This window comes from Alexandromys fortis, unplaced genomic scaffold, assembly GCF_014885135.2.
Source record: "Alexandromys fortis isolate MF-2015 unplaced genomic scaffold, M_Fortis_MF-2015_v1.1 scaffold_60, whole genome shotgun sequence".
NCBI lineage: Eukaryota > Metazoa > Chordata > Mammalia > Rodentia > Cricetidae > Alexandromys > Alexandromys fortis.
Genome location: NW_026067946.1, coordinates 5,301,277 through 5,327,615, shown reverse-complemented (window position 1 = coordinate 5,327,615; position 26,339 = coordinate 5,301,277). Strand labels below are relative to the sequence as shown.

Below are 26,339 nucleotides of genomic sequence, written 5' to 3'. Positions count from 1 at the left end.
AAATATTTTTTAGTGATTTTGCTCCTTTTAGCTATGTCTCTAAAAGAAACTTCTCTTCTTTTCCCTTACCCTCTCTCTAAATATTAAAATTTTTCCTCCTTTAACTTAAGGGGGAAAAATTCTATCTGGTGTCTCTTCTTTAACTTTTGTTTTTAAAGATTTATTTGTTTATTATGTATACAGTATTGTCAGTATTCTGTCTGCGTGTGTGCCTGCAGGCCAGAAGAAGATACCAGATCTCCTTACAGATGGGTGTGAGCCACCATGTGGTTGCTGGGAATTGAACTCAGGACCTTTGGAAGAGCAGGCAGTGCTTTAACGCTGAGCCATCTCTCCAGTCCCTCTTCTTTAACTTTTAAGCGGCACCCTTTTCCTGTGTTAGGATTTAAGAAGTATTGCTTGTAGGTTGTGGACAGTACAAATGAGTTGCAGCATTGATGAGAGGAGACTCTTCTGCATCTTCAACTCAGCATCTGTTGACCCCTTGAGTTCCCATTTGTCTGTCAAATACAAGGGCATGCCAGATTTAAAATACAAAATGCATGCAAATATTTTTAGTTAGCTTAGGGGGAAGTCAGTATCAGTTCGTTGAGACATCTTCAGAGACACAGCTAGACTTCATTTGCTAAGTTTAGAAAGAAATCATAAACATAAAATGTATGGTTAAGGAATGTCTCAGAGTTACTACTGCTGCAATAAAATACGATGACCAACGCAAGTTGGGGAGGAAAGGATTCACTTGGCTTAAGCTTCCACATCACTGAAGGAACTCAATTAGGACAGAAACCTGAGGGCAGGAGTTGATGTAGGGGTGCTGCGTACAGGCTTGCTCCTCATGGCTTGTTTAGCTTTCTTTATTATAGAACCTAGGCCCACCAGCCCAGAGGTTTCCCTGCTCACAAGGGCTGGGCTTCCCCATTGATCACTGATTAAGAAAATGCCCTACAGGCTTGTCTGCCTGCAGCCCAATCTTCTGGAGCCATTTTCTCAACAAGGTTCCCTCCCCTTGGATGACTCCAGCTGTGTGTCAAGTTGACATAAAACTAGCCAGCACAGTTCTGTAGTAGAGCAAGACATGGCTGTGACTCTAGAATGTGTGCCTTCCTTGTTTGTTCCTCATTTCTCCTGATGAAGCTTTGTTTTAGATTAAAGCTTGACTTTTAACATTTTAAACCCTATATATGAGTTTTCATCAAGTAAAAACAGTTCCTTGGTGCAAAATATCAATTCATTTTAGCTTTTTAGAAGCCAAGACGCTTGGACCTGACAGTAGCCGATCTGTACTTTGTAGTTCTTCGTTTTTAATTTTTTTAATATGTATTTATTTTATATGCATGAGTATGTTGCCTGTGTGTATCTATGTATTCCTGTACCACATGTGTGTCTGGTGCCTGAGGATGTCAGAACAGGCATAGGATCCCCTGGAACTTGAGTTGTGGGTGGCCACGAGTCATCATGTAGATACTGGGAACCAAACCTGTATCCTCTGCAATAGCAACAAACACGGATCCACGTTCTAAGCCACTGAGCCATTTTTCCAGTCCCTCATGTGGTTTGGTTGTATTTGGTTTTGTTTTAATGTACATGAGTCTCTTCTCTCTCTCTCTCTCTCTCTCTCTCTCTCTCTCTCTCTCTCTCTCTCTCTCTCTCTCTCTCTGTGTGTGTTTCCTAGGAACTTGAGTTAGTGATGGCTTTGAGCCTACATATGAGTGCTGGGAACTGAACCTGGATCCTTTGCAATATCGGCAAGAGCTCCTAATTACTGACCCATCTCTCTCCCCTTTGTAGCTTTTTTGATGATGAATAATACATTGTAGGCAAACAGAAAGTACTTGATACCCAGTGAAGTGTGAAGATAGGCCCACTTCTAGATGGTCCACAATATAAAATATTTTGCAAAAACAAAATGTGTGATTTTCATGAGATTCATGGGTTATTTAAATCTGGATATGTATTATGCCTCTGGGCACGTCACCTGGTTTATAGGGCCTAGTGTGTATGATACTCAGTTAATATTTATACCATTCCTATCGCAAGAGTCAGTTCAAACTAGACTGAACAACACTACATAGGCACAAGCTTAGGAAGACCTGGTAGGACCTTATCCCTGGCTCCCTTTGAGCCTACACAGGGAGTACTTAGTCTGGTGATTGGTGTTTGAACCACAGTGCTCAGCTTAGAGCAGTCAGACCACAGTGGGGTCTTTAGCAGGCTGGCTGTGGTTACCTAACCTCTTACTCAGTGGGAATGTGGTGGAAACTAAAAATTCATCTTTCAAATTTGGGTCAGACATAATTACTTTATGAAAATACATCCTATGGTGCTATTGGAAAAAAGAAATATCTTAGCCAAATTCCATGTCTGGAATACCTGCAGGTTACCCCCCTACACACACACACACACACACACACACACACATCTCTCTCGGTTAAAATTCATTGGAATTCTGCTGTAGAATTTTTCATGTGCGCCAACAATGAGAATGCCAATCACCCCAAATATTTGTAGTTTTCTTATCCAATATCACTCCATTTTCTATTAGTGTAAATTTTATGTTAATTGTGTGTGTGTATTACTAAGGATCTAGGACTTTATACCTGCTTAGCAAGCACTCTGCCATGAAGGAACACACCACCCGCGATGCAGATATAATAGAAGGAGATTCTTTGCTTTGTACATACTAAACACATGGTCAGAGATTAAACTCCCTTATGATGTGAGCTAAATTCTCTAAACGCTGGTTTGAATAGCTCATGAATTCTGGTGGGACGGTGTGCGGCGTGGTTTATTCCGCAGTGAGGCCTAGTTAAGGACAGTGTGTGGGCTTCATTTTGTTTATTTGCGGTAGAAAGTGCCCCACATTGGAATGTGGGTGCGGTTCTGGCATCTGTGTATTTGTGTGTTTCAGGGAAATCAAGGTACAGAGAAACACTTGCCATTGCCTATATAAAGACTAACTCTCTACAGCTGAGAGGTTAAAAATACTGCCCGAGATTACGTCGCACGCACCAGCATCTGTTTCCTTCACTCCAAGACCAGCAAAAGGCAGTAAAGATGGCTGAGCAAGAGGGAGGCCAGAAAGACCTTCCCTTTTGGCAAATCGTTAACTTCCCCAAGCATTTTTTTCCCTCCGAATCAGGGAACTAAGTGGCACAAATTGAAGAATTAAAAGAGCAACCCCACTTAAGTTCAAGGGGAAACTAGCTGACTAGAATAAACCCAATATTGTTTTAGAATTTTGATATCACATATTCAAAAGAATTGATTTATAAGTCTGATGCATTCTCTAGAATATTCATAGTCTCACTTCTGAGAGATAAATGCAATGTTATTTTTCCTAGCTAGTGCTATGGCTTGGTTGTGCTCGGTCTTCTGAAGGTTGGTTCCAGTGCTCAACACTTGATTGGTGCTTAATTGAGCAGTATTGAGAAGTGGTTAAATCTTGACCAGGCGGGGCCTGCAGGAGGTAGTTGTGGAGGGGGAGGAGGGGCTGCACTCTAAGGCCGAATGCTCCCCTCCTGGGAGTGGACTAGGTCCAGTGGGGCCATCCCGTGAGTCTTGCTTCTTCCTGTGGGTCCCTTGGTGTGAGCCCGCACTGTGGTTGCCGCTTCCCATGCTCGTTGCAGCCTGAGCATATGAACCTCTTGCAGCTGTGAGACTACTATAATAAAAATTTTAGTAAAGCATTATCTTTTTCCATAGAAACAACATTTTAATAGGAGGTCCTGTTATTTATAAAGCCTCAATGAAAAGTGACTGGCAGATATGATCAGAACTATTCCCCAAGACCAAAAAGATGGCCATAAACCTGGTTAATCGTTTGACTCAGTAAGATTATATTCCCAGCCTCTTCAGAGAACACTGTACTGCCTCTTCAGATTTTGCATGGGCTTTGGTCTTTTAGAACACGAATCTAGGTACTTTGAAAATACAAATCTTACCATCGCAAATTATATCTCAATAGCTTTTTAAGGTTATGTTAGTTAATACTGTTGTTTGTTTACGTGAACTCTTATTTCTCCCACATTGGCCCTGGTCATGTGAACAGTTTCTTCATGGACATGTAGAACACATTGAACCACCCAGAAGATCCACCCCGTGCCCACCCTGGAAACAAGCTGAGAAACCTCACCCAACCCCCGCTCTACTCCCCAGCCTTCTAGCTATATCTGCTTCCCCTTTAACAAGAACTTGCTCGGTAGGATAACTCTTAGAACAGGGAATGCGGTCCACCGATAATTATCTTCAGTGCTCTGTGAAACCCACAGCGAGAGAAGGGCAGAGAGGCACATACATATGCATGCCTCGGCCTTTTACGGTATTGAGCATCAGCTGAGACATATTTGAGTTCATTTGGAAGCTAGTTTCGAACTTTTAAAGTTACGTTTTCTCCCCAAGATGTCAAGGCAGGCATAGGACAGGAATCTGATCAGGATAAAGGGGTAGCTTCACCCGGGAAGGAAAACAGAATGGGAAGACCTCTTGCTGCACTTGGGAACTCAGTCTCAAGGCGTTATGAGACATACACACGAGTTAAGGACCCAGAGGGGATGCCACATTCTGGGGAGAGAGGATCACGGAAAAGTATCTGAGGCAGAACTGTTGGTGTAGATGGTGGTGCTGTGAACTTGGAATGGAATGTGGTTGTTTCTCAAAACATGGCCCCTGTGATGCTAGTACTACAGCGAGTGGTTTCGGGAAATCCCAGACACAGTATCCTGACAACCACATCTCGAGACCAGGTGCTTCCAGTTTGTTTGTTTTTTATCTTCTGTATCATTCCAGAGAATGCTTGTATTTGGACTGTGTGACCTTTGCCTCCTTAGTCACAGGACTCATTTTGTAATCCAAAACTGCATGCGGACTCGTGGCCTTTGGCAAACAGCAGCATCTGGTAGCAGCTAATTGCGTTGGTGTCTGTTGTCTCCGTTGAATGATTTTTTTACGTTAAGAATAGCGAATGAAGAAAACAGTAGTGACTGATTTTGAAGACTTTGATGTGTTCAAAGGGAACGATGTCAGTCTCCGCTCACACTGAAGAGTTGGTGTCCTTTCTAAGTAGGTTTATTTTGTAATAAAAGTATGCTAAGTAGCTACAAGGAAGCAAAATGCAGATGGTAGGTAGAAAACAAAGCGTGAGAGTGTAGTATTAAAGGGAACAGGCTGAAGATGTAGCCGAGGTGAATAGAATGTGACTTGAGGTGGAGAGAGACTTCAGGAAAGATCGGGAGGTTAAAAGTGGAAGCATTATGAGGAAAAAGCGAGTCCAGAAGTCGACAAGAGCCTGGGAATTGTGGAGGAGAGACCAGTGGCAGCCCCTTTGCCCAGTTTGATGGACAACGCAGGAACAAAGGGCTGGAAGCTCATGAGTCGCCGAGAGCCTTATCCTAGGTTCTTGTAAAGTGACTCACAATGCTGTAGGACCCTGGCCATTCCAGTCAGAAATGCTAACTCATACACCCACGGGGCTAGGGAGTTTCCCCTATGCTGATGGACAGGTAGGAAATTGGAGAGGACATGTCTTTCCCACCTTCCCCAGTCCCTGTCGGCAGAAGGTCAGGTTTTGTTTTTTTTTATGAAGAAGAAGGGCGGGGGGGAATCCCTCCAAACTTTCAGATGATTTTTTTTTTACTAATTACAAAAGCAAAATTTTTACATATTATGGGGCCCCATTTTGGTGGATATAGGAGTATGCTGGAATTAAATACTAGAGATGGTTGCTCAACATGTGGATATAACAAAATAATTTTAGAATGGTAACAGTGTAGATTTTACGTGCCGTGAGTTTTACCACAGCTGGAGAAAAGTGATAGTGTTTGGTTCAACTGGACAGCAGCAGCCATGGGCTTCTAAGTGGCAGAAATTGCTAAGTTTTAAGTGGAGGAATTTGCTTCTTACTGCTGTAGGTAGTGCCCCAGCCAAAACCTTTCCAGAAGGAGAGAGGGCCATCACAAGTTAATAGGACTCACGTGGTGACCCTGGGCTGACCTGCAAGCCTCTGCCCGCCCTGTTCCATCTCTGGAGCAGGGGGCTGATGTGAGAGGGGACAGGGTGGGGGAGTGGGTGTGATGGAAGCTCCGAAGAGGGGGGGCTGACAAAGTCTCCGAGAGAAGACATTTGTGTTGTTGATATTTGGCAGTGGGTCATAAAAATGACCCGTTTTATTGTGTTATTTGCCAGAGTTTACTTTACCCTGATAGCCACCATTACAGAAGAAACCCATCTCCAAGACAACAAGTTGATATATTCAGGGCATGGTTTTCAGTTCTCGCAAGAAAGGACTGTAACGGTCTGTTTAGTTATTTTCATTAACTGAAAAGAATGCGTCTAATATACGAGGTTCGTGCTGTCAACATCATAGGACTGTGGTTACTTTAACTAAATATTTGTCTTTCTGGCTTGAGAGGGGCTTTGTTATTTTAAATTCTAAATATAATTTTAAGCCAGCCAGTTTCAATAAAGGGGAAAAAAATAAAATAGATCCAGTTTGTTCTTTCTTTTTTCAACGGATTTAGGTAAATTCATGCTTTCTTCTAGGTATATGTGTGCGATGTTTGTGTAGGTGTACATTGGTATGGGGTAAATGTGTATGTGTGTGGAAGTCAGTGTCAGCCTCAGGAGCCATCCACCTTGTGTTTTCGAGGTGGGGGTCTCTGCCTTGATGCTCTCTGAATAGGCAAGGCTGGCTGTCCAGCAGGTCCCGGGGCTCCTCCTGTCCCCACTTCCCCAGCACAAAGATAATTACATTGGAACTATACCAGCTTGTACAGCAAGCGCTTTAACAACTGAGTCATTTTGCTCTCACCCTCATTTTCCAGTTTCTTGTCAATGATTGTAAAGAAAATGCTTTTTTATAGTTTGAAAAACTGTGCTCTAAAAACAGAGTTATATTATCTCTTCAGATGTAGGTATTCCCTACCAGTTCCAAGGCTATCAATAGAAGGCTTGTTTTTTATTCCTGTCTTTAATGATTAAATGAGGAGAATATTTTTTCCCAAAGACGACATTGAAATATGCATCGCTTGTATAAGCGTCGTTGAGGTAGCTGTGTAACAGATAGTAAAATACATCATCTGTAGTTGCTTATTTTGGTTGTGTTTCATGGAAACAGTATCCATGCCCTACTCCTCCCCATCCTCCTACCTCCTCCCCACAAATCTAGGCACTACATGCTAGAGATTAACTGAAAATTTATTATAGCAAGGAATACGTAATAAAGTATAACCAGTCACAAGGATTCTACTCCAGGTTACAATGGAGCCACAAATGCCTACTCCTGTAAGAGCTAGGCAGGACGGTCAAGACAGTTTGTGGGGAAAGCTTGGGGGCTGCACCAGGCCAAGGTTACTTCCTGTGCTTTCTTCACGTCTCTTTTCAAACGTGACCTTTTCAGAAAGGCCTTCCCTGACCACCCTGGATGGAAGAACATGTTCTCTCATTTATATACTTCTTTTTCATATGGCCGCTGTCCCTACTTGGCACTTACCTGTTTGTTTCTGTCATGGGTCTTCCTTTAGAATCCAAACTTACTGTGTGCATGTGTTCTACCTAGCACATAATAGACACTCAGTTAAAACAACAACAAAAAGATCTGTGCTATGAGAAATAAGTGGAGTGAGGGCTCCCCCCAACCTCTAAGCTTATTTACTGTTTAGGGTTTCACAATGATACGGTGACAATTAGTTCAACTTTCTCCTGAGATCTTTGTGAACTTGGCAAATTTACCACCTCTCTGTGACCCAGTTGACACGTTGTATAGAAATGAGATCAGGCACCAAATGTAGCAGAAGCCTGGGACTGTCTTAGTTACTTTGCTGTTGCTGTGAAGAGGCACCATGACCAAGGCAACTCTTATGAAAGAAAGGATTTAATTGGGGGCTTGCTTACAGATTTGGGGGTTTATTGCTATGGCAGAGGGCATCGTGGCATGCAGGCACTTGCTAGAGCAGTAGCTAGAAGCTATATTTTGATTCATAGGCTAGGAGAGAGCCTACGGCATGGGCTTTTGAAACCTTCAAGCCCACCCCCAGTGATAAACTTCCTCCACCAAGGCCACTCCTGATTCTTCTAATCCTTTCAGATAGTCCCTTGGTCACTCAAATATATGAGCCTATGGGGCCATTCTTATTCAAACCATCACACTAATGTATGAGTACATTGCTGGGCTGGAGTGTGTGTGTGTACGCATACCTTCATGTAAACAAAGGTTTTACTGAATGGGGAGGATTAAAACATTTGCATAAAAGTCCTACAAGGTGGGGGGATTAAAAAATTTTAATTTCTTGTCCTAAACAAAATTTTATAGTATTTGATTGAAAAGACTCATATTTAATTTTTTTTTTTTACAAATCCCTCTTCTTTTTATTTTTTTAAACACTTTTTAAAACTCATCAACATTTATGCTCTCCTTTTCTGTCCTGTCTCGGAGTAAGAAACTGCAGTAGGGAGGAGGTCCTTGCTCAGCAATAATTGGCTCAATAAGCCTGCTTTAGGGCCTTAGTTCAAAGAGTAAATTATTCCCACTGTTTCATTCGCTTGTTTTCAAGTGAACCCATCTTTCTGGGGGTGTGTCCTTGGATAGGAGATTGACCTGGCCACTTTGGAACGTGGTGTCTGCACCCAGGCCAGAGAGTCTGTTCTCTTGATCAGGAGGCATTTTCTTCTTACAGGTCCTTCATGCTGACTTTTAACAGTCCAGCCTCCCTAAAAAACCTATAATCATGTAGGGACCAGATCAGAGAAAGAGCTTCTCTGCAGGAGTTTTAATTCCAGACTATTCAGTAGGAGCTCCAGAAGTCCCTTGAAAGTCTAGCCACATTTATATGGTACAGGTTAGAGGTCACCCACTCAAAACTCTATGGATGCTCCTTCAAAAGAGAGGGGTCACAACAAAGCTCAGGAGCACCATTGTCATGTGGGAACGTGAGCTTCTTATGCACGGATCTGAATGATTGTTCAAAGACATTCAGAAACAAAGATTTTGAGGTTAACTGTCCCCATTTTCTAACACTTAACCCTAAGAGCAATACAACTCTGTGTAGAACCCGAATCTGGGGAGTCCAGGCTCCAGACTCTGCAGTTCTTCCTGAGCCCCTGAACTAGAGGCAGACAGACAACAGACAACAGGGAAGAACTACTCCAAGGACTCAGATGCTTCTTTGGAAGCACCCAAAGTCAGGAACCGTGCTGCGGAGAGCCTTCAGGGAAGGGACTTGCATTTGTCAGAGACCCCTAGAGCATGAATGCCTTGATATCTGAGTTAAAGTAGTTTACTCGATGAAGGCCTGTATGTCACCATTCGCTTGCCCTCTTCAGGATCTGCCCACAAGATGTCAATATGGCTGTAAGATGCTTGACTGACAAGTTAATATAATGGCTGGGGAAAGGTTGCCAACAGAATGTTGGGAGGTTGTGCCAAGAGGCATATTTAGGAGATGCCCAGGGTAAGGCCAACAGGTTGCTGCTCTTAAAATGCTCAAACAGATGGATTTGAGGTATTTGTATGGAAGATTCTACAACATTTGCTGCAAAGATTGGATAGTTATTTAGTTTGACTGAGGATGGAGAGAAAAGCAATGGTCTAAAAATAGAAAAATAGAAAATGCATCAGTTTTGTTTTTGTTTTGTTTTTTAATATATTTTGCTCCTTTAAAACATAAGGGATTGCCCACCACAATGTGGCCCTGGGTTTGATCACCAGTACCACTTAAAGAAAGATTGTGTCTATATCCTATTTATAGGGTTATGTTCTTAGCCATAGAGTACAAATCATTTCCTTTGTTAAACTCTAGATGTAAAGAACTGATTTGATTTTCTGACATGTCTTTAGGAGTTGTGAAGGATCCCCGTGGGGTCCAGCAAGGTAGATTAGAGAGTTGGAACTCGGTTCATTCTGTGCTAGCTCGAGGGCATATGTTAAGCACTGTGAAGAATACAGAGATGAAAGATTTGGTGCCTTACTTGTCAAGGATTATAAGCAGTTATGGTCAGATGGAAATTGAACTTCCTTATCAAGCACAGACCAGGTTAGAAGGAAAGATTTATTCTGGCCGTTGGATCTGGGAAGGTTTCTTGGAAGAGGTGGTTTTTTTTAACTGAGGTTTACAGAATGAAAAAGCTCCTTAGTGGCAGGAATGGAGGGCCAGGGTAAAGGTAGACAGACATGATTTTTCTTTAGTTTTCTATCCCCTGATGTGTAAGACCTTTGCTTCTTATTTTGGGTAAAGGAAGATACAAGCTCCAAGAAGTGGAATGTGGCTGGCTTAGCAGTATGTAGTATCCGATGGGAAATTAATAAACAATAAACGTTGCCTTAATTTGCAACATACAGTTACAGAGCAACTAGGAAGTAATGTTCCTCGGCTGTCTCTGCTTATGCACCCTTGGCTTCTGAGCTATGGTTCACTCTTCTGGCTCCCTTGGGGGATGCGGTAAATTATAGTCCAAGTCAGAAATGTGCGTGAAAGTGCTTTAAAGTATTTTGTTAACTACAGAGTGGTCACCGAAATTATATTGTTCGGTTGTCTTTATTATCAGACCAGAGGCAACCTGGTTAGACCAGGAAGTGTGTATTGACTGCTGATACCAATCTGAGAGCTGGCTCAGTACTAAACGTCACTCTAGCCTGCTGGATTTAGAATTTGCTGTTGTTTTTCTAAACATTACATGAATATAAATATTCACCGGGACTGGTGCTGCTGGCAGGTTGTAGGGCTTGACTTAGAAAAGTGTAGAAATCGCGGAGCTTTTTAGAGGGGTTTTCACCACTTTCTGATAGAAGACAGCATTGACTCAACCGTGGGAAAGCGCTATATGCTTAAATATATGTAAGTAAATCAAGTGCAGCTGGAACATCTGTAAGAACTACTAGCATTTCCAAGCTCAACATGATAAATAAAGATTTACTTAATTTGAAAAGAAAAGAATCACTCGCTACAGTCAATTTTGCACAAATGATTGGAAGGTATTTTCCTTTCCTTTCAATGCTGTGTGTAGGAGGTAGGCCCTGTTCCAGCTGTGCTTTGTGGTGTCGTCTAGAAAAGGCTTGCTTTCTTACACTCCTAGCCGCAGTCTCAAAACCCTCACAGGCTCTCTCTTGAAAATATTTTCTGTGAATTCCATTCACAAGTCAACATCTCGATTTTCATAAAATTTTGAAAGAGAATGTTATCCATTGAGTCTGATTTCAATGTCATTCTGTGGCCAACACATACCTACTTGGGATTTTAAGTCCAGTGTTCTAGGAGCGTACCCCAGAGCAGGGTAGAACCTTTATTATGCGTCATGGTCACTCAGTGCCTCCCAAATACAACTTCTGAAACAAGAGTCCTAGAAACTCTGATGCAGTCGTCGTGGCAATTACCAAGCCACTTCCATGCCCTTCTGGTACGAGTGGCCCAAGACACAGAGTTCTGCACTGGGCGCCTGGTTCTGTCTCCTTTCCCTGCCAAACACTGAGAACTGAGAAACCTAATAGCAAACCCTTCCACAGCCCTGACAACTTATACACAACTTACATGTTTGATGTTTCCATCTCTCTCCTAAAATGTATCCTTTGTTTTCTGGTTTTTTGTTTGTTTGTTTGAATACAGGGTTTTTCTATATCTTTTTGGAGCCTGTCCTAGAATTCACTCTGTAGATCAGCCTGGCCTTGAACTCAGAGATCCACTTGCTTCTGCCTCCTGAGTGCTGGGATTAAAGACCTGGGCCACCTCTGCTACCACCACTGCCCAGCTGACTTCTCTTTTTTAGGGATGCTAATGAACAGAATTTGTAATGCCTCACAAGCAAGTAGGAAGTCTTTGTGTTTGCTCTGGAATATAGTTGCTTATTTCTCTAAGGCAGGAACTGCTTTTCTTTTGAGGCAAATCCCCTTTTGAGAAACCTTCAACTCTAGTTCCCCCCTCCCCCATCATCTCATTCAAAAATTAACATTTACTATCTTCACTGCTTTTGCTTATTTTCACAATGCTCCTATGGACTTTCTGTGGTGCAACCTACCTGTTCCCATCATCCCCCTCCCCTCCGTTAGTCTGGATGCCTGGAGAAAAGAGAGAGTGTTACTTATCTTTGAAGCCACAGCTTCTGGCACGTTAGAAACATGCAACACAAGTTTTCATTGAGTGGTATGTATGAGTTACATCTAATCTTCTTTCTTCTTCCTTCACATGAACCTGAGTCGTTCTGTACCAGAACTTCACTGTAATGATGAGCTAGCAGTTAAAATGATGATGATTGTACAAATCCACCTGATTACCCCACAGCAAATGCTAGTCTAAGCCCTTCATATGGGTTATTTTTATTTAAACTCCATTTGCACTTCAAGAAACTGAGGCACAGAGGAAGTTGGTGATGTGATCCAGTCTCTAGGGACCCCAGGGGATGATGCAGCTTCTGACCCAGGCTGCCTGATTCCAGGAGCTATGCCTGCATCACTGTATTGCCCAGCTTCGCTCCACAGCCCACCATGACCGCTTGGCCCACCCCTGCTTGCTGTGAGCTGTGCTGAATGAGTCCATTCCAAAGCAACACTAAGAACCTTCATCAGTTTGTCAGATTAAAAAACATAAAAAATGGAATCAATTATCTTAATTGATTTTAGCCTTGGGTCCTGTATGAAATGTTTTTTAGGAAACTTAATTAAGCAGAATTTAATAATCCTTTTTTTTAAACTGCATAGATACTATTTGACTAGAGAGACTTCTTCCCACACCATTAATATGATTCCTCTTCACATCTTAAAAACAAACAAACAAAACTAAATTGGGTGGTGGTGCTGCACACCTTTAATCCCAGCAGAGGCAGGTGGATCTCCCTGAGTTCAAGGCCAGCCTGGTCCACAAAGTGAGTTCTAGGACAGCCAAACACAGAAAAACACTGTCTCAAAAGAAAAAGTAAAAGAAAAATTTAAAAAAATAAATTAAAAACTAGTATTTTTATTTATAATGAAGTTTGGAAGAAAACCTGGTGATATGTTTATGGGATTCTCAAGGAAATTCTTATAAATATTTGAGTAAATCCTTAGTTTTGCTCCTTTCTTATTCTCGTAGGAAAACCACTTGCATTTATCTGAGGTGTTCACAGATCTGTTCTCATGGTGCAATCACCAATAGCACCCTGTTCTAAGGTATTTCGTGTGGATGACAAACTATATGATAATCTTAATCACGGTGCTTGGTCCCCCTTTCACACATTTCAAGAAGACAGCCTTGCTTCCACCCAGCACTCCGAAGGGCCCCTTATGACGACTGTGATGTGGGCAGTGACGCGGGAGTGCCCTTGCTCCTCAGCACATCGCCACTTTATATCAGTTCCGCGTAGAACTGAGAACACCTACACGTTGTCATGTGTCCCTTTCATCACTCAGAAATCACAGCTCTTAAGAACCGCGAGCCTCAGTCTAGGTGTGGTGGGGCACACTTGTAATCCTAGCACTTAGGAGGATCATGAGTTTCGGGCCAGCCAGAGCTGTTACAGAGTGAAACCCTATCTGAGATTCAAAGCACGGAGGTGGAGGAGCTTTAAGACTCCTTCACATAGCTCAGGATCTATTCATACATTTGCTTATCTGTGCAGGGGCAGAGCTATGCATAGCTCTGAAAAGATGCCAGAAATCTCACAACAGTTGTTGCCTCTTGGAAGCAGGGGTCAAGATCAGAGCGTGCAGCGAGTGGGGGCAAAGCTGAGACACTTTGCACTTGATTTGATGACATTCTTGTTCTTGAACGGTGCAAGCACATCTTTGTTTTTAGATTAAACACCCTAACATCTCAAAGCTAAGCAGGTGCATCCTGAGAACACAAACTCTTCAAGTTCAGCTGGGCTGGAACTACTCCGTCTCTTTCTTTAAATTCCCTTCCCATAGAGAGACATCCTTAGATCCTTTTCTCTTTCTTTAAATTCCCTTCCCTTAGAAAGATACCCTTCCTTTTTCTTTTCTTCTTCTTCTTCTTCTTCTTCTTCTTCTTCTTCTTCTTCTTCTTCTTCTTCTTCTTCTTCTTCTTCTTCTTCTTCTTCTTCTCCTTCTCCTTCTCCTTCTCCTTCTCCTTCTCCTTCTCCTTCTCCTTCTCCTTCTCCTCCTTCTNTTCTTCTTCTTCTTCTTCTTCTTCTTCTTCTCCTTCTCCTTCTCCTTCTCCTTCTCCTTCTCCTTCTCCTTCTCCTTCTCCTTCTCCTCCTTCTCCTCCTCCTCCTCCTCTCCTCCTCTCCTCCTCCTTCTCCTCCTTCTCCTCCTCCATCTCCTCCTCCTTCTTTCTCTTCCTCTTCCTCCATCTCCTCTTCCTCCTCCTCTGTCTCTTCTTCCTCCTCCTCCTTTTTCAAAACAGGGTTTCTCCGTGTAGCCCTGGATCTCACTCTGTCGACCTGGCTGGCCTCAAACTCACAGTGATCTGCTTACTTCTGCCTCCTGAGTGCTGGGACTAAAGGTGTGCACTACCACAGCCTGGCTGAAACATTATTTCTAAAACTCATGCATCCATGAGACTTTCAGAGAAGAGCTTAGCATTGGACATGTGTGCGTTCAAATTCATCTCTCCCACTCACTGACTGTGTGGCTTTTTGACAGTAGCTCAATTTCGGTGAGACCCCATTGGAGAAAACTAATTTTCCCTTTCCCAGCAGGTTTCCGTTGTAGCAGCTTCTTGGTCAGTGACTTTGTGTCCACTTACCCTTGTTAACACTGGGATTTTGTCTGGTTTGGACCTGTGCAGTCGTGTGCTTGCTGTCAGGCTCTGTGGGTTCACATGCGTATCAGTCCTGCTGTGTCTGGGAGACACTGTTTCCCTGGAGTCATCTCTGGCTCTTACAGTCTGTCTGCATCCTCTTCTGCATCGATCCCTGAGCCTTGAAGGGAGGGGTTTGATAAAGGTAGCAACCAGGATGGGTCCTGTGGCCAGGAATAGTTGACCACTGCAAAAGGAACTCCATGTCTTTTTAAGTGTGCTGTGTGTGTGTGTGTGTTGACCTTTTTGTTTTTGTCTTTTTTTTTTTTTTAAAGAAAGAAGGATAGCATGAAGTTAGGTAGATAGGGAGGTGAGAAGGATCTGGAATAAGCCGGGGTAATGAAAACAATAAGATTAAAATACATAAGAAATTATCTCATTTTTTTTTCTGCACCTCAGAGACCTAACCTGAACATCTTGGCAGTACTAGTCTTCCTTCTAGGCTTGGTATGAAACCTCAGTGAGATAATGCAAGTTCCCGGATAGTATAGTAAAGGATTCTTTAAAACATTGGCTGCCCGGTTAGCATTCTAGTGTGGAGGGGAAGGGACTCATGAGCCCCTGCCCTTTGCTGAAGAACTGTGGCGTGTATAGCTTCTGTGGGAAGAAGAGTCAGGATGTGGCTTCTGGTTGTCAGCCATGTGCCCGTGGATGGCCCCACACTGAGGTATAAGGACAGCAAAAACTGGAGTAAGGGATTATAACAAAAAAGAGGCCATGAATTTGGGGGCTAGGGGGAAGAATTGTGGGGCGAATATGATTAAAATACATTGTCTGAAATTCTTAAAGAACTAACCAAGCTATTTTTTCACGGTAACTACTGTTATTATTGTCTATTGTTTGTATCTTTACTGTGATTATTACCTTGAATAATTTAACGGGTACTCATGGCTATATATGTCTTGCCCTGACTTTGGGCAGCTATAAAATATATTTGTTTCTCTAACTTTCGTCCTAACATTTATGAAACTGGCATTCTTTGAGATCCAACCATTCTGCTTCATCTAAACATCACCAAATTTTCCTCCATTTCTGGAGGCAATAGGGATGTCTTGTCATAGTTTATTCCACCAAGGAGGCAATAAAGAGGTGGAATGATCTTTAGAGAACACTGGAAAGAGGCAGAGGTGAGTCTAATAATAGGGCATGAAAAGACTGAAGCAGATGGCTTTGTCTTTTGTATGTGTGTGTGCATGATCTTGTGCATATGGCTGCATGTGTGCATAATCGTATGCATCTGGCTGCATGTGTGTGTGCAAATTCTGTGCATATGGCTGCATGTGTGTGCATAATCGTGTCCAAATGGCTGCATGTGTGTGTGCAGGTGCACATGCACATATGTGTACCTGTATCAAGTCCAGAGTTCATCCTGAGGTGTCATTGTCAGGGATGCTGTCCACCTCACTTGCGACAGGATCTGCCATTAGTCTAGAGCTTGCCAAGCACACTCTTCTGACTGGGCAGGAAGCCCTGGACCCATTTGCCTCCTTTTCTCTGGTGCTGGGATTGCAGGGGCGTGCCACCACACCTGGCTTTTTTACGGGGGTTCTGGGAATCCAACGCAGGTCTTCTAGCTTTACCCATTGACCTGTCTCCCTGGCTTTAGATGTTCAAAATCGCCACAAAATACAGCATAGGAATACAGGACACACAGTTAACCTCAAAATCATGTTGAACAGGTTCAGTGTCACCGAAACAGGCTGTGGTCGTACAGGGAAAACCTTCTTCATGTCATCTTCAGGGCTTCTTTTGTCTTGTCCACACATTATCAGCTAGAAGAGACGAAGGGCGCTGTGCGCTTGAATTGGGTCCTCTGTTTAAGCAGTCTCTACTTTTGAGGTTTGTAGTCACGCCAGGGAGGACGGCTGAAGCCAGAGTTCATGTGAGGGCCCCTCAGGAGCATAGCACACCGATGGCTGCTTCAGTATCTGTGACTCACTAGATCTCACTCTGTCCACACCACCAGGAAACCTCTTCCCCCACACCAGCAACTCAGCTGATGAGGAAACTGAATTCCAAAGACACTAACCTGCACCCAGACTTCCAGCCCGACCTCTTGGGCCTTTGTTTTGCCGTACTGGCTTCCTGTGCCCCATGTCTGAGTCTCCATGAGGCTGTGGAAGGCTAGGCCTGGGGTGGTGATGCCTCAGTGTGGCTTTAACTGCTTTGTTTCGTTTCCTTCTTGAAGTCCCCCTGCCACACAGCTTTGGATACCAAGCGTGTTGCGACTGTGTCTCTTCTTGTCCCCGTGGGGTGGGCGTTCTTTCTGTTCTCTGAGGACCAGTTTCCCTCAGACAAAAGACCCTCCTACAACCTCCCTACAGTTGAATCTGTTGCTAAGGGAAATTGAAATCCTGCAGGAATTGAAATTCTCTTTCCAAAGGATTTGCATGTGCTTCAGTGGGATCATGGGGAAGAAAACCTAAGTTGGTATTAGGTACACTGCAGGGGGCCTCTGTTTCCACGTGACCGCCTGGTGCCTTGCATTGTTCAGTTTCATAGTGCTGACAGAAGGAGCTGACTGATCTTGACCAAATGCAAGTCATCACTAGAGTACTGAGATATATATGAAGCCAATACGTTTTGTTCTCCTCGCATGTCTTCAGAGGAGTCTCTGTGGTAGGCACTGTGGCAGGTCCATGCAGTCCCGTTTATTGACTTGTAGAACAACTCCGAGAGGTTGAATCAATAAACAGTCTCAGCTTACAGATGAGGAAACCTGGTCCCAGCAATAGCTCTGAGCAGTGCAGTGGCTCCGTCACTGCTTGGTTGCAGAGTGTTTGGGCTGATTAGTCAAACTGCTTTTCCAGGGTGCTGGGAAGAAATGCCACCGGCAGGGACCACTCGTACCCCGACGATTCTACTGCAGCCTTCCAACTTTAAATATTTTTGCTTAAATTCCAATATGTGTTGGAAGGTATAATTTTAAGATAATTTCATGACGCTCTAATGAATACAAATTGGATGTTTTGCAGATCTGTCTTACTTGAGTTAATGAGGCAACAAGGCAACCTGCTAACACTGTACCCAAAGTTCAATCCAAAGATACGCAGACAAGAATACTAAGACTCACTGTAACTACACTGGGAAAATTTTATTCACCCTCCGCCCCCATAAGCAGGAGCCTTGTCCCTGTGGTGGTGTGTGTTGCTGGTTCTTAGCCACTTGAGATCATGAGAATGTAAGCTTGTCACTGTGCAATTGAAGGTCAAGCTAAGGATCCAAGGTTTATCAGTTCTCCCAAGATACCAACCTCTGGGATGGCCGCTGCCTTCTTAGGACATAAATGCAGTTCGTGCTGAGGTGTCTGGCACTTGTCTTCTCTCCAGCTACGCTGCTACTTCTGATCTTTTCAGGGCCAGCTGTCCTTACACTTCATAAAGATCACACAGCTCCTACTGGCCACAGCCTTCCCACTCCAGCCCCTGCCCCCACTTGTGCCTTCGGTCCCTTCCTCCTCCGCCCCTCCCTCCCCTCCTCTGGCCCTTCCTCCCTTCCCCTGACCTCCCCTCCCCTCCCCTGCTTTCCCTGTAATTTCATTTCTTCTCTGTACTATTGATTTCCTACTTCGGAGTTTTCAGTGCGGAGACTGGTGTCAGGATACATAAGCAATCATTCTCACCTGGACCACTGCCAGATCCCAGGGTAGGGAGGTCACCTCTTAGCTCACTGATCTCGTGATGAAGCTGGGCTTGGTTCTGACCATTTTCTTATCCCCAACGCTGCCCCCTTTTCCCTCCCTAAGTTCATTTACATTTGGAACTATTCAAATATAAGAGAGCTAAGGTTTGGCATTGTTTAAAGAACGTTGACGCATTCCGCACAATGGCCAGACATGCTCTTCAAATGGTTTTCTTTTTCGTGCTTCCTCGTTCTGGATCCACTGGACTGAATTTAACTAGGTAAAACATCTGGAATGACATGTGTATCTGTAGTCAGCATTCAAAAATACCAAGTGTAGTAAACTTGTTGAGTGAAAAATATTGTGTTTGCTGATAGATATGTAACGTGACTTGAGTCCTTCATTGTGTCATATCAGCAGTCGTGGGGTATTTTTGTCAGCTCTGAGAAAATTTCATTCATTGGTATTATCAAAAGGCTTTTCATCTTTGTTTTCTTCGGAGCACACATGGGTCAGAATATTTTTACCATCAATATTTATCTCCAACTTTATGATTGTTGATGGTAAAACCAGGATTCCCTAAATATTAGTTTGTTTTACAGAAAACATTGCTGAAGTGGACTGTTTGGTTAAGTCCGAGAGGGAGGGGGCGGCGAGCAGACGAAACGTAAGATGTACTCTTTTCTGTAGAACAGTCTTTCCCCCGCAAACTAGGAATGGAATAGGACCTCACACAGACTTTTTTTTCCCCCTGCCAACAATTTCTATGTCTCTTTCCAAGGCAAATGCATTCATCTTCATTGGTAAACAGTTGATCAATATTCTCAACACCGTCTCCTTGGAGAACATCTGTGTGCATCTCCGTTGCTTCCAGGAACATGTGTTGGTTCATCTCTCTGTCCCTGTTTAAACACAGACCAAGCCAGAAGCAGAGTTGGGCCAGGATAGCTAATCTTCCACTGCGGTTCAAGTCAGAAATATTACACCCTGCTTCTACTCAAAATATCTGTGTCGTTGTCATCTGATGTATTCTCTTAGTATACATAAGTCTTTGCTCTCTAAAAAACCTAATTGCTGGTGGTGAGAAATCACTTGTGAAGTATGCTTACCCAGGGGGTGGGGTGACAGCCCACATATTTAGTGAGTTACCACAAGTGCTGATTTCTCTAAGTTGTAAAATAAGCAAACAGAAACACTCAAGTATGTATTTTAAACTCATATATTTTTTAGGCCAAAACGTTTTCCTAGAGAAGTATTTAAGCATGATAAAGAGATGGGAGAAACTGGTGCCTGCCCAAGCCCAGGGCATGGCACCGAGAAGTAGACAGGTGGAGTCTGCTTTTGGAGAGCTCAGGGCCCAAAGGGAGAGCTGGGAATAATTAGGTTAAAAAAAATGGTTTTTAGGAACTAGGAAGTGTGATGGTTAGCAAAAAACTTAAATAGAACCTCATTTTTGCCTAGTGGTGGTGGTGCACGCCTTTAATCCCAGCACTCAGGAGGCAGAGGCAGGCGGATCTCTGTGAGTTCAAGGCCAGCCTGGTCCACAGGAGCTAGTTCCAGGAGAGGCCCCAAAGCTACAGAAAAAAACCTGTCGTGGGAAAATAAAAAAGCACCTCATTTTATATGTACATTTTCAAAGTACCCTGATTGTAGTGTGAAAAGACATTGGAAAGGAGATGATATCTGTAGAGATGGAGGGAATTGAATAAAATTTATAAACTAATAAATAAATGGTAAATATGGAAAAATCTTGGTACCAGACTAAGGAAAGGGAGGACAAGATGGTGGGTGGTTCCCAGGTCTCTGGCCAGGAGAGATGCTATTAATCGAGGTGGTAAATGCTGGATCGGGGTGGGGGGAGGAGGAACAAGGATTCAGTTGGGGACATGGTACATCTGTGATGTCTGCAAAATCTCAGAAGAAAACAGCCTTAAATGTGTTTGCAAAACGAATCTGGAAAAGAAGTCAAGGCTGAATTAGGACTGTGGGAGTCACTGGCACACGGCTGCTCTCTGCAGCCATGGCGATGATATCACATAGGGGTGAGCCGAGACAGGAGTCCAGGATTAGCTCTGGGATGCAGCGGACCTTTAAGAGACCTGGGCCAGCATGTGGAACTGACAGTGATCCCCAGCAGCTGAGGCCAGCAGCAGTTAATGTCCAAGAAAGCAAACAGTCACACTTGATGATCCAAGACCACATATCCCTGGCAAGTGGCTGTCAGCCACAATCTTGCTTGGCTCAAAAGAGGCCGTTTTATAAAGCTGAAAAATCAAACCACTGGATGGAAGTCTTCCTAGTGGAGAGGGGAGAAGAGAGCACTGAGTTGACATAAAGGTTAAAATACAAGTGTCAGGTGGAAGTCCTGGGAGGAAAGGAAAAGCCCCAGGGATCAACTTCCACGTCTGGGCTCTGCCTCGCTTACAGTAAATGGGGGTGACATTGCTTAGTCTGCAGGAGATGGACTTCTCCCCCGCTGGCTTGCAGGAAGCTAAAATGCTGTGGCATAGAGTTCTTACTTCTCTGGTATGTTTGAAATGAAATGAAATGTTGAGATTTAATGAGGAAAGTAGCTTGATGCAAAGCTGCAAGTTCAGCCCTGAGAAATTAGCACCTAGGAGTCTGAACCGCCTTCCCTCCCTCCCTCTCCACTCTGGTTTCAGTATTTCCCAACGGAAAGTATGTTGATCTGGGTACTGAGATTGTAGGTTCTAGATAGGATGTTTGTCGGCTATGCCAGTCCCTAAAAGATTCAAAGCAGAAGAGCGAGCCTTCATCTAAAATAGGTTGCTGAAATCTGAGTTATGTGTTATGTATCTGAAAGTGATGTGTGTTTCTTCTTGTAAAAACCAGATTGATTTTTTTTAAAGGTCTGTATCTGGAGATATAACATAAAAGAAGGCCCTTGGCCATAATGTGGCAATATTATCTGCTGGGGTACCAGTTCTTTGTGTAGAATTTCATCAGTGTGAATTAACGCTCTGGGAAATCATTGGAGAGACGGGAATAAGAATGGGTTACTGTTATACTAAAAATGGTTGAAAAGCTTGGACCCCGAAGTCGGGCTTTTTTCTCGCAGCTTTTCACTTTCCTTTCCTCCCTCTCCAAACGTACTTCAGTTCTTCCTCTGCGCTCTCACTTCACTTTCTGTAACGTCATATGACGCCTGGGAGGGCACCATTGCTGGTTGCACCAGGACACCCTTTCAGGAGATGCACAACTTTGTGTGTTCCTGGGTGAGCTCTACACACCAGGAGCCGTTCTGGAATAACCTGCATGAGACAATATACCTGCCGTGAATCCAGATTTCAGATGCAATGTGGACTCTCTGTGTCCCCACCTTACATGTAGCATGAAACCTGAACACCGAGGCAGTTGCTGCTCGTATATGCCCTTCCAGCCTGGGTTTGCTACTTCTGCTGTTTTGCTTCCTAATGATGCGAACTTTTATCAAACTAGAAATCATTTTACATCACCAGTGCCCTGAGGTATGCATCTAAACTAAATGGTTATATTTCAACTGCTCTGAGTGCATTTTGTGGCAAGTCCAGAGAGGAGAGAGATCCCTGAACCCTATGGTGGGGTGGGTACCCGGAGAACCACAGTTCTGAGCCTTCAGCCTGGAGAGGGAGAAAAGGCAGAATCGTAGACAAGCTTTCCTATTGCACCTAGCACATGGAAGGGGCATCATAGTAGAATAAAGCTAATGTTGGTTTGTAGAGCGTTTTCTCTATGGGCCCTAAGCTAGCAGCATTCCGTTTCATATGTTATTAATCTGTAATTTGTGCAACTCTTCTCGTGCATTAAACATCTGCCAAATTAAGTCACAGTCACTCCAAACGTCAGCTCCCGGGATCCGCTTTTCCGGAGTATGCTTTGCATGTAACGTGTTTCATCGGCTCATGAAATAAGTTTATTTCCTCAAAACGTAATAGAAGCCGTGGATCAGGAATAGCAGCTAACAGTGAGCTCTCTCTGGAGCATAACCTTCCAAAAGCTGACATAGGGGAGTGAAATTCAAAGTGGGTGGGATGGCTGAGAGAGCGATGACCAATGTCTTAGGCACTTAAGCTTTCTGTAAGTGGTTTATGAGAGGATTCTCCCTTGGGTTTACTGGGGTAAATGTGCCATCTTGCTCAGTATCATGGCCTTGCTATTTTAGCTGCTTTCATTCAAAAGAGTTTGTCAGTCCCCACCCCACCCCCCTCCGGCAGTGTTTCTCTATGTAACCTCGTGGTTACACAGCTTTCCTGGAACTCACTCTGTAGAACAGGCTAGCCTTGAACTCACAGAGATCCACCTACTTCTGCTTCCCAAGGGCTGGGCTTAAAGGTGTGTGCAACCACCGCCCTGGCTTAACTGAGTTTCTTTAAGATGCCTAGGTTTGCAGGTGCCTAGCAAGTAGGTATAGAGTTGACTTAAAATTTTTAATGGTTTTATACAATTAAGCTGGATAAAATGGTTTACCACCTCACGAGACAGATTTAAGTTTTAGATCTATTTTTACTTATATGGCTATGCATGTGTACATGTGTGTTAGTGTGTGCTACATGTGTGCTGGTGCCCAGAAGATATTTTCAAGGATGTTCTAAATATTAACTGCTAAAGAAATCACTGACTACATAGCAGAAGGCATAAAGGATTTTAATTACACATCAACCCATTAATTCCACAAATGAGAACCCAATGCGTAGAAATGTACAAAACATTGAATCTTTTTTTTTTTTTCTGAACACAGACTCCTATCAGTAAATGGGAGTCAGACTGTAAATAGTGAAGGAATGGGGGAAAGTGCTCCCTAATTCTTGGAGACTTGTGTTGTTGTTTTGTTTTACTTGCTGTTTACTAATCTTCCATCCTTTCTCATTTCTGTCTTACAGTGGCCACAGATGTCTTCAATTCCAAAAACCTGGCCGTGCAGGCGCAGAAGAAGATCCTGGGTAAAATGGTATCCAAATCCATCGCCACCACCCTGATCGATGACACCAGCAGCGAGGTGCTGGATGAGCTCTACCGGGTGACCAAGGAGTACACCCAAAACAAGAAGGAGGCGGAGAGGGTCATCAAGAACCTCATCAAGACAGTCATCAAGCTGGCCGTCCTCCACAGGAACAATCAGTTCAATCAAGACGAGCTGGCGCTGATGGAGAAGTTCAAGAAGAAGGTCCACCAGCTCGCCATGACGGTGGTCAGCTTCCACCAGGTGGAGTACACCTTCGACCGCAACGTGCTGTCCAGGCTGCTGAACGAGTGCCGGGAGCTGCTGCACGACATCATCCAGCGCCACCTCACCGCCAAGTCTCACGGACGGGTTAATCACGTCTTTGATCACTTTTCAGATTGTGATTTTCTGGCTGCCTTGTATAATCCCTTTGGGAAATTCAAACCTCACTTACAGAAACTTTGCGACGGCATCAACAAAATGCTGGATGAGGAGAACATCTGAGCTCGTGAAATAAGCGGTTTAGGTGAAGACCGAGCACTGCTGACTCATGAAGGGAAGACAGAGAATCTTTTAAAGATCACATGTATTTCAGAAAGGCCTGGCCTGGTGCAACCATTTGGACATTAATGGCAGTACTTTTGTGTGGCTTGTTGTAGTTGAAAAAAAAAAAAAAGCATATTGCCAAAAATTCTGGCTGAAAACGTCTTAATGAATGTCAGGATGTGGGGAAAATAGATAGTTGGGAACTCAAATGTAGAGTGTTACAAAGACAGATGCGTGTGGCTCCAGTCTCTGGGACTTTCTGTGCTTTAGGGAATTGTATTGGTGGCACATTGGATATTTCTAACGTGTACAAAGTTGTGTATCTTGGTTCACTTTTATCCTTTGCTATCTGTGTAGCTCTTTTGAAATGCCAAGGGCCTCTGTTGTCACTGATCCTCCTGAAGCAATTCTGCTTCCTAGTGTGCGCGATTCTTTTTGTTCTAGATAGAAATTGACATTCAGGAATTAAAACTGAGGCCATCGAATTGAACCCTCAGGAAAGCAGGAAAGCGCGCAATCCGAAACCACAACTGTGGAAATAAGAAATATGTCCATGATAAGAGCGTGCTTCTGAGACAGAGTTGTACTCTTTTGGATCCTTGGAGATACTTAGATTCTCAAACCTTGTCTTGAAATGCTTGGGGCCTAACTTTGATGGCATCTTGAACATGTGCTGACACACATTAACGTCCATTTCACACATAGGAGAAAAGAACTTTTAGACCGGCTTTGATACTGATGAAACAATAAAATGTAAGTAGTGTGAAGAAAAGAAAAACAATCTGGAGTTAAGGATGAACTCATTAGACTAATTTAGGGGAGTCGGGGGTGAAAGAATAGACAGGGCGTTGCTAAGTAATGTAAGAAAGATGGATGGTATTTCAGTGTTTAACAGGGCTTGATGAATAAAGGACGTCATTTTTTATTTAACTACTTAGGGTTTAGATTGTGTCATTTGCTACTTTGATGAGTGGACTGATGGCCGTGTCTGTCTCCAGCAAGTGGTGTGCTCTTTCTGTATAATTTTGGGTGCATGGATGACAAAGTAGAAGAACTGGAAGCCTACTGGCCAATTCTGTCATCTAGGAAACAACAGACCCAACCCCCAGCACTAAATACTGCCACTGCCACTGAGTCTGTTCTTGAGGACACTGACAGTGAAATAAAAATTCACCAGAAAAAAAAATCCCACAAGGAAAAATTCCAGAAAATCTGCTTTGACCCATCAGAGACTAGAAGGAAGTGGTCAGGTTTCTCTGAGGCTCAGTTTTGTTCGGTTAAGGCAAACAGCAAAGGCAAAAAGTATGTATACCTGAGTGACATTAAATCCTAATTTGAGCTGGGAATATAATTCTTACCTCCTGGAGCCTTGTAGACGACTGCTAGATGTAGAGACTGCTAGATGTAACACCAGTATAGTGGCTGCTGGTCCAGTACTGACTACTGACTACTGGACTTTGTAAATGCTAAATGGTTCATACTCAGCTCAGCAAGCCTTCCTTGGCCAGCTCTTCTCCTACCCAAGAGAGGCTAAGAGTGTGATTGGACAGAGGATCTGATTTGCCATATTCTCTTCTCTACCAGATCTTGCCCAGCAGAAGTAAGGCTAGTGATGCGGACAGCTTCTTAAATTTCTAGCTCAGGACATGACCAACAAAATACAGACCTCGGGAGAAATGTAGAGATGTCTGCACATAGTTGGGTCATACTGATGGTTGAGGGTTGCAACACAATGCGCGTGTGGACAATGGTAGCATCCCTTAGTTTTTTAGTTAGGGTTACTATTGCTGCGATGAAACACCATGAGGAGGAAAGGAATTATTTGGCTCACGCTTTGGTACAATGGGATTGAAGTAAGTCAGGGCAAGAACATGAGCAGGAGCTGACGGAGGGGTGCTGCTTACTGGCTTGTTCCCCATAGCTTGCTCAGCCTGCTTTCTTTTAGAGCTCAGGACTACCAGTCCAGGGCTGGCACCACTGAAAATAGGCTGGACTGTCCTCCATGATCAATATTTAAGGAAATGTCCTACAGGCTTTTTTACAGCCTGATCTTATGGAGACATTTTCTCAGTTGAGGCTCCCTTCTCTTAAATAACGCCAGCTTGTGTCACACTGATATAAAACTAGCCAGCACACCCAGGAAGGCCAAAAGAAATACCTGTGGAGAACTGGTTCAAGAACACCCTACAGATATCCAACACTGCAGATGCTGAAGTCCCTTAGAGAAAATCACATAGTGTTTGCATCTGTCCTGCCTATATACCTTCCTGTATTTACACGCCTCAAGATTACTCACAGCACACGTACAGTATAACTGCTCATTTGGAAACAAAACAACAACAAAATGTTTTGTTTATGGAATAATCACAAGAAAAAAGTGTGTGTGTGTGTGTGTGTTCAGTACCAACACTTTCTTTAATATGTACTTGTGTTGCGGGGGAGCATGCCTGTGGAGGCAAGGGGACAACCTGCAGGAGCTGGTACTCGCCTTCCACCTTGTGGGTTTGGGGGT

At 43.6% G+C, this 26,339-nt stretch overlaps 1 protein-coding gene across 4 annotated transcripts in view; it reads left to right on the top strand.

Annotated features, from left to right (window-relative positions):
- Tnfaip8 (TNF alpha induced protein 8) overlaps positions 1-24,757 on the top strand; it is a 113,493-nt gene extending 88,736 nt beyond the window's left edge. For all 4 annotated transcript variants that reach the window (XM_050149217.1, XM_050149215.1, XM_050149214.1 and 1 more), the window contains exon 2: positions 23,220-24,757. In XM_050149217.1, the coding sequence (XP_050005174.1) occupies positions 23,220-23,785 (566 nt within the window). In that variant the 3' untranslated portion in view covers positions 23,786-24,757. The remainder of the gene's footprint in view (positions 1-23,219) is intronic.
- Positions 24,758-26,339: the final 1,582 nt, after the last annotated feature.